Source organism: Sinocyclocheilus rhinocerous, unplaced genomic scaffold (assembly GCF_001515625.1).
Source record: "Sinocyclocheilus rhinocerous isolate Xijiao unplaced genomic scaffold, SAMN03320098_v1.1 scaffold153, whole genome shotgun sequence".
In the NCBI taxonomy this organism is placed as follows: Eukaryota; Metazoa; Chordata; class Actinopteri; order Cypriniformes; family Cyprinidae; genus Sinocyclocheilus; species Sinocyclocheilus rhinocerous.
Genome location: NW_015660878.1, coordinates 1,820,495 through 1,829,535, shown reverse-complemented (window position 1 = coordinate 1,829,535; position 9,041 = coordinate 1,820,495). Strand labels below are relative to the sequence as shown.

The 9,041-nt window shown below is 35.4% G+C and overlaps 2 protein-coding genes across 2 annotated transcripts in view; both read left to right on the top strand.

Annotated features, from left to right (window-relative positions):
• The window catches only part of LOC107725571 (plexin-B2-like), a 22,846-nt gene extending 19,368 nt beyond the window's left edge, over positions 1–3,478 (top strand). Inside the window, exons 31-35 of the mRNA XM_016534864.1 lie at positions 383–530; positions 625–689; positions 772–847; positions 1,338–1,412; positions 1,517–3,478. Coding sequence (XP_016390350.1) covers positions 383–530; positions 625–689; positions 772–847; positions 1,338–1,412; positions 1,517–1,621 — 469 coding nt within the window. The 3' untranslated portion in view covers positions 1,622–3,478. The remainder of the gene's footprint in view (positions 1–382; positions 531–624; positions 690–771; positions 848–1,337; positions 1,413–1,516) is intronic.
• Positions 3,479–7,854: 4,376 nt separating this feature from the next.
• Positions 7,855–9,041, top strand: part of LOC107725547 (overexpressed in colon carcinoma 1 protein homolog) — a 5,178-nt gene continuing 3,991 nt past the window's right edge. Inside the window, exon 1 of the mRNA XM_016534826.1 lies at positions 7,855–8,059. Within this exon, the coding sequence (XP_016390312.1) occupies positions 8,020–8,059 (40 nt within the window). The 5' untranslated portion in view covers positions 7,855–8,019. The remainder of the gene's footprint in view (positions 8,060–9,041) is intronic.

Genomic DNA, 9,041 nt, shown 5'->3' with positions numbered 1-9,041 from the left:
GTTAATTTGCTTATTATATTATATTATATTATATTGTGACGTTAAATAGTAAATCAATATATTTAATAATTAATATTTAATTATAATATAATATAATAATTGAATATATTTAATTATAATATACAATATATATTATTATAAATAGATATATTTAAATTTTTGCAGTCCTACACATTTTTATTTTATTTTTATTCTTTTTTATTTATTTTTGGAATTCGCCCAATAAATGTTAATACTAACAATTCGTTTTTAAATAAAAAAAAATATCTTGTCAATAGTTTTGTTTTGTGTTGTGTTATGTTTTTTTTGTTTTGTCCTTTAATAAGAATGCATCTGCAAAAGATATAAAAAGGTATGTGGATCTTTGTATTCGTTTCTTCAGTCTGCCTCTCCGGTTCTGGGTAAACATTTTGAAAAACCCTCACTTCATCTTTGACGTTCATGTGACTGAAGTGGTGGACGCCTCTCTGTCCGTCATCGCTCAGACCTTCATGGACGCCTGCACAAAGACTGAGCACAAACTTACCCGGGTGAGCAGCAAGGGTTGAAGATGTAGTTTAGCAATCCTATCATTTCATCTTGACTTTCTGTCTCATGTTCCCTCTCTTGATCTCACCTTCATAGGAGTCCCCCAGCAACAAACTGCTTTATGCAAAGGAAATCTCCACTTACAAGAAGATGGTTGATGAGTAGGTTTCTGTTCTGTTCATCAGTTGGTACATGTGTAATCACAGTTGAAAAAAAAAACCTGATGTTCTCTGTGCTCTTCAGTTATTACAAAGGCATCCGTCAGATGGTTCCAGTCAGTGACCAAGACATGAACACACACCTTGCAGAAGTTTCACGTGTAAGTTTAAGTGTATTATTTATTTTATTTTTCATGTAATTTGTATTTTATTTGGTGCTTATTTTATATATTTTGTATTTTCATTTTTTGTCTTATTTGATTATTTTCCAATTTTTGTTGTTTTGTTTTGTTGTTGAGTTTTATTTTTATATATTTTTTAAGTACTTTGTTTATTTGTTGTATTATTAATTTAGTAATTTCTAGTTCATTTTTTATTTTGTCATTTATATATATATATTTTTTTTATTTAATGTCATTTTGTTTGTTTTATTTTTGTCATTTCTATTTAATTTATTTCATTTTTATTTCAGTAGTTTTTGCTTTATTTTTTAAAGATTTTATGTAATTTTCTCTTTATTTTTTATTTTAAGTAATTTGTATTGTTTTATTTGTTTTTTTATTATTTCATTTTTTTATGTTATATTTTTATTGTATTTTGTTTCATGCATGTTTTTGTACACAGCAAATTTAACTCTTTATCTTTCTCCAGTCTCATACAGATAAGTTGAATACCCAGGTTGCATTGCACCAGCTTTACCAGTATGCCAGCAAGTACTACGATGGGGTAGGTGTTGTTCCACGTCAGAGTATGTGTGTTGAACGACAGCCATTTTCTATACTCAACAAGTAAACGGTACAAATTTCTATCTCTTGCCATGCCATCCATAGATCATCTCATCGCTGGAGGACGACCCTGCCGCCCAGAGCAAACAGCTGACCCTCAGACTGCAGCAGATCGCCGCCGCGTTGGAGAATAAAGTGACCGATCTTTAGTGTCGAGGAGCCCAGACTCAAGAAAGGAGACGGAAGTACCACTAAATCCAAGACAGAGCTCAATTTAATGGGCTCAAAAATACCAACAGCCCTTCTGGAGGACTCTGGTTGATGGAGCCTCCGCTCCGTCGAGTGAAAGATAAAGCGAGGAGGAACACAGACTAATTGCAGACCCTTCCTCTCCACACGGCTTTCAGCTTCGCTTTTGATTCAGAGGGACCAATAGAATACACTCTGACCTGAGGGGAGCATCACAACCGTCGAGGAGAACTAAAACTCACTATGGTACTTTTCTCAGATCAGCACCTGCACAATGAAAACCCAGCATTTATTTTTGTGTTCTGCTCTGCCAATAATCAGATGTTCAGTATATTCTTCCTGTGTAGATGAATTAAAATAGTGTTATATGTAAATATATTTTTACACTCAAGACTGCGAGAGGCTTTAGACAAAACAGATCGATTATTGTTCCCGTGGAAGCCCACTATTTAGTTTTCCTGTGTATTTTAAGTGCCACTCTCATTCCTGTGCAGTGAGGATGTCACATCCTGTGGGTTCTTTGACGCCATTGGCTCACGGTTCAGTTTGTGGTACCACTATCGGTTTGTGTAGGTGTTTGTGATGCTGACGTCCGAGCCAGTGCTTCTTTTGTCCCTCCCAAGTATTTTTAGTGTATTTTATCAGTGATTGCGTACAGAAATGTCATCAAGTCAGATTCTAATTTAGCCACAGCGCAAAAGAACAGGCCATAATTGTCGAGCGACTGTCCACGTCTCAGCGCACTTGATCCATGACACACAGACACTCGGAACAAAGGCCACGGAAGCTTTTATCTCCCTTTGCTTTGGTGTCTGATCCAGCAGTTGCGTTTTTATGTTTTGCACCATCTTTGCTTTTATATATGTGCACTTCGACACATGGCTTGCCTTATTTTATGACAGTTATGATTTTGTATTTTAAATCAACAATATTTGATTTGCATTGCTGGTTGCCTTTCTTGAGAAATATTTAACACGCACGTATGGTAGAGAATTTCCTTGAATGTGACAATGAAATACGGACGATCGTGACTTTGCCTTAACAGCAATAGTATGGACTGAGAGCGACTCGTATGCCAATTAAATCATGAAATCATAGAGTTTTCATTTAGTTTATTGGTACTAAAATTATTATTTTTTAATGTTATATTTTTTATTTAGAGCTTACCAAAGTTTAAATAAATTGTTCGCAGCTGTTCGCAACCATCTTAAGCTTCTGTTGTTTTATGTGTATCAAATTATCTAGTTTAAAGTGTAATTTAATTAATACAAAATATATAATGGTAAGGCAGCTGATGGTAAGTCATGTAACAGAATTTTTTGTAAATGGTACGCTTTTCCTACCTGTATGTTCTGACTCAAATGTGCCAAACACTTCACACGCTTAATGACAAAAGGGGTAATGAAGGACTACAGTATATTGTTTCTTCACAAACTTAACTAGTGTGACTCGTGTTGCCTTTGGTGGGCGGTGACAGTCGCACTGCAGCCAATCAGAGGCTGGCACCGCCCATTCTGAGCATGATGGACACAGCAGGAAATGCCTTTGATCTGTAAATATAGCCCAACTGCCAAGATTTCATATTCTTCTCTCCTTTTTCTCGCTCTTCCTGCCAGTTCTTCTGTGTTGTCTAGCTATGACCGTGTAAATGGCTTATTGTAAAGCTTCTTGTTTGCCTTTCTTTACCAGGTAGTGCCTTACAAATATGAGTAATAATGATCAATTGTGTGGTGATTGTGTCTGCATTAAAATTGCAATAGGGACCTTAGTTATGTTTCTGTGTTTTTGTGAGAACCCTTTGCTGCTGCTTTATAAATGTTGGCCTGTTAAATTGTGTTAAACACTAATAATTTCTAATATAGCCCTGGTCTGAAAACTGAAAACTCTCCAGGGCCAAACCGAGAGATGTTTGTCCCATACTGAGCCTCATAAGATGGCTTCAGAGATAAGGTAAGACTTGGGGTGAGTTGTTTTCTTAATTTGCTTTAATCAATTGTTCTATTGTTACGTGGGTGGTAAAACACATTCATACTAACTAGTATTGTATAGTCCATTTGATGCCCCTTAATATTTAAGTAGCCTAGCAGTCAGAGTTTGTTCAGTGGCAAACACACTAAATGTTTGTTTTCAAGCAACAAAAGACAACTGATGGGCCAAATGTTGAGATTTGGAGGCGACAAGGTCAATAAATCAATTCCAAAAAGTGCATTTGAAAGCATTTTTTTTGGTCTAGAGACCAATACTAAAGGAAGAAATTGTAGATGTGATGTATGTAGATTAGGATGCCATCACATTAACTTACTGCAGAAGGTGGGAGTGACTGTAAATGGTTTGTACTGAATAATGTCCAAGCCATTACTGTCAATGTTAATGTGTTGGATGTGCCTTCCAGGAAATGAATGCACCAGTCAGTGGCGGTTCTACATTGAATTACACCCTGGGCGAGACCCCCTTCGAGTTTCACACAATTCAGAAAAACAAACCTTCTCAGCAAGCAGGGGCGCCAATTTGCCAATTCCCCACACAGTGAAATGATAGACAATAGAAAACTCGCTCGCGGCGGCGCAGAGGATTTTTATTATTTTTTTTAACTGCTCGTGCCGCCCCCCATGTATTATGAAAAAATGCTGCCCGGTTCGCCCGTGCCTAAAACCGCTACTGGCACCAGTCTAAAATATATTACAGCATGAATATGTATACAAGTAACTTCACAGTGGTGTTGTCCTTAACTAAAACTGCAACTAAAATTATCGTTATCGTTCATTGAAAAAAGGCTCAAATTAAATGTAACAAAAAAAAACTAAAAAAAAAAAAAAAATGTAATGTTGCTTTGGCAACTAAAATACATTTTAATGACTAAGATAACTGAAATCAAACTAATTTTAAACTATTTAGAAATATATTTGAAAAAGACTAATAACAAAAACTAACCAAAATGTCAATCGCATTAAAAAAAAATCTAAAAAATTTTACTTAAATTTAAAATTAATATGTAAAAATGAAAGCTCATATCAAAATATTGCTAAAGACTATTACAGTATGTAAAGATAAGTAAAATAACACTGTTTTACAGGAACTCAAATGTAGTTGGACTTGGTGTTGCACTATATGTGCTGATATTCCGTATAAAAGCACTCTTGCTTGTGTATTCTTTTTCCTCTGCCAACAAAATAGTGCCAAATGAAGCCATTTTTTCTTTACATGTTTGCAAGGAACACTGACTGAAATGAGCATGTGAATGGAGCGATAAATGAAAACATTTTTAATTGTTTATTTGTTTGTGCATTTGATCTGCTGATTAATGTGAAGACAGCAATTATGGTAAAGAAATTTAATATATATATATATATATATATATATATATATATATAAAGAGAGGATTGCACAACCTTCTCTCTCTTTCCTTCTAGCCCCCTACACACAATTAACTCTTTCACTTTATTTTTAAGTAGACATTAATTGTTGTTTTCTCCTGAATGGTCCTGCCTGAAGGCCTGAGAGCTTCCAGGGCAAACATGGACATATATGAGTTAACTCCAACATAAAGAGAGGCTGTGTACTGTACTGAAGGACAACAAGCTAAAGGACATTAAATTAGATGTTGTGTGCTGGAGTTGTTTGTTCGCTTCACTCTCCAGCTATTTTCAAGTGCTTTCCTCTTGAGGTTCTGCCACTTGAACCTCTTTTTTTCCCCATTTTGTGAGGTATATTTTGAATGTTGGTGTTTTGTTCCAGGAATAGAAGGCCAGTATCACGTTTGCCTAAATGAGCTATAAACACTTGTTAACAATGTAAATATACTGCCCTCTGCTGCCCAAATCATTCATTACACCCATTCTAGACTAAAAAGGAGGGGAAAATCAATTACTTGTGTTCCTGCGATATCATCAGCTGCTCTTGTAATGGGAAAGTACAAAATAAAAACAGCATTTTTTTTTTATGCCGTGACTAAGAATAACGCTGACTAGTCCAAGGTCTAAATGGAGTAGTAGACTGACCTGATGGCTCTAAAGCATTAAGCGTTCTCAGGAAGTTTAATCCACATGGTGAAGGGAAGTATAACGCTTGTGAAAAGGCCAAGTGTATGCATAACTCATTACCGGCTGAATAAACGGAGAACAAGAAAATAAGTTAGCAGCTAAAATGTATCAACCTTAAAAGGATGCGGACAGCTTTACAGATCTAATAATTTGCATATTTAATGAATCATTCATGTGCTTCCCAAGCTTCACTTTTCTGCTTTTAAACCCTCCAGTGTATTTGCCCCCATAGGCTTCCATTATAAGAGCATTACTGTGTGTTTACAAGTCTCAGGATGGATTTAATAATTAGTTGCTGTCCATATTAAGTCAGATAAATATGGTAGCCAGTTTCTGCCATGGGATAAAACAATAAACAAATTTAAAAAGTAATTATGACTATTTATTTCACAATTCGGACAGAAATGCAAGACATTTAGGCCTAGGCTACATCTCACTATTCTGAGTTTTTTTACTATAAATTCTGAGTTTACATCTCGCAATTGTTTTTTACGCCCACCACGGATTAAAATTTTATTTTATTTTTTTAAAGTGGCCTTGTATCTCTCACTTTTGACTATCTTGCAAATCTGAATTAATACGAACAATCTTACACAGATAACAGATAATGTGCACTGTGCTGTAATCTTGAATCTTTTCTAGTACTCTGTGGCATGGGTCAGAACTTCCAGCTGTTTTATCAGCAAAATGTCCTGTTTTTTTTCTTCTTTGTTCTGTGTTGTACACGACTCCGAGACCCATTTCAGCCCAGAGCAGCATGTATAATTAGTCAAAGTCCTCACCTGCCTGCTAAAACAACTGGGAAAAGGCTGAGAACATGGATACTGAGACATTTACTGTGTTGTGGCGTATGCTGCTCCTATAAGCTACAATCCATCTATATCTGTCATTCTACTATTTGTTACATCACTGTAATTATTGTGTTGTTCATCAGTGGTACTCAACCTTTGTAACTTAAAAGACAGTATTTCTATATAGCCATTTATGTTTTTGTACTTTTGCATGTGTTAACAAAGCTAATAACAAAGCTATTTTCTTGATGGTGCAGACGTTTTTCGGATGCAGAATTTGCAATTATGGATATTCTTAGTCATTTAAAACCAACTAGTCACTTTTACTTCAGCAGTTATGAAGAGTGGAAAGAAATCCTCAGAATATGCCAATACAAATATTTTCTGCTGACAGTTGTTGAAGGGGCAAATTAAAATGGCAAAGAGAGAGAGAGAAGAAAAAAATATTAATGCACATTTACACTTGTTTAAAATGATTGTATAATAATTTTTTTTTTTATCATTTTAAAGTATTATTATTATTATCATACTATATATGTTAATATTTATGGTTAGAAGTAGTAATAATGTGCGAGTTGCAAAGCATACAAAAAACATATTGGTTTACATTTTGCACTGTTTTATCATTTTAATTGTTTAATAATAATAATCATAATAAAATGCCAAATGCAAAATATATTGTGCTGCAAAATTAGTATTGTTGTTATATTTATTAAATATTAATATACTTTATATGTTAATATATTTATTATTAATTATATGCAAAAATGGTGCTGAAAATGTATTAAGATTATTAAAATAATCACTTCACACTCACTCACTAAAATTAAAAGTTTGTTGTTATGATTACATATTATACATATATTACATATTAATATATTGTACATGTTCATATATTATATTTTTTCTTTTTAATTATTTCAACTGTCAAAATGCTAATTTTGTTGGAAAATGTCTTAATTATTAAAAATAAATGCATTATTATTATTATGTTAGCATATTAACATACATGTTCATATATTAATTAGCATTTTTATCTTTTTTTTTTTTTTTTTTGCTTTGGCACGTGTTTAAGAACAACTGATTTAATGAGAATATGAATTGCACACACTGCATTTTAATTCTTGAAATTAGCTTCGCCATTCCAACAGTGTTATCAGCCCTTTTCCCAACACACACACACACACACAATCTGTTACCTGGGCAACCTTGCCAGGGTGGAGGAATACTTCTTACCACCTACATTTCCCTCCTCCTCTTTCTCTCTCTCTCTCTCTCTCTCTCTCTCTCTCTCTCTCTCTCTCTTTCTGAGACACAAGGGAAGTGCAGGAAGTATAGCAGCTCAGACACATTCAGACTCAGGCATCAGACCACACTTTCCTCATCCTCACTCTCTCCTCATCCCTCCATTCATCCTTCTCCCTTCTAATTCCAGTAATCTCTGTCTCTTCTTCCCTTCTCATTGCCCTCAGCACTGTCTGTCTCTCCTCTTTCCATCTCTTTGATTGACTTTGACGAAGTTTGAAGCATGGGCTGTGGGAATTCCACCTCTGCCAGCACAGCTGCAGGTAAGTGTGCTGCTTTTCTGCCTTCACGTCTCTGTGTGTGTGTGTGAGTCTGTTTGTTGGTGTGTGTGGGCTCTGTAAACAAGCCCATGTCTGCTCATGTTTAGCCATCCAGTCATCTTTCTCTCCTCCACTAACCATTGGCTGCTGGCCAGACGCTCTCATGTTGTGAATGGGAGATCGGAGTGTCTGTCAGGACTGAATCATTCACACATCTAGATTCACTCAATCCGGTCCTTGAAGATTTAACTGGATCCTAACCATTTTTTAACAGTTAGAAATAAAGATGGTTTTCTTTGAGTGCGGTCAGGTGTTTTGTGCTTTGAGATCCATTGAGGCTAAATGATATTCATGGATGGTGTTTGTTTACTCCGCTGTGAGGGGATTGCATGATCTGTGAACGTTTACGAGACTGACGTGTCTCTCTCGGCTGGATGTGTGTGTGTGTGAGAACGTTCTGTCCTCAGTCATTCTTCAAAAATCAGCAGAGTTAGACGGCAATCTGAACAGTGCTTCAGTATGAGTCATCTCACATGGGTACGCACACACAAACAAACAGGAGCCGTGGCAGGAATGGGCATGAATCGATATGAAGTGCTTTGTGAGGGTCTTAGTGGAGTCATCAAACACACTGTCATTTTGACTAGCATTTTGAGCATTACAGGGTGATGAAGAGATGTTATTTGCATTGTAAATCAGACTTGTGTCTGCAGGAATTCATGGATTTTTAACCATATCAATACAGATGTTTCCATTTATTTCAAGTTATAATATTTATCAAAGTACAGAATGTAATCTAATGATTGATTGATTGTAATTTAATGATGTATGTAAAGACTATGGTCTAATATTTCTGTGGAGAGCAAGCCTATATGTATTTTTGCATTCATAAACAGTATGCTATTAATAGACACATAACCACCTGTCAGTTAACTTAAAGAACTCTAGTTACACACACACACACACACACACACACACACACACA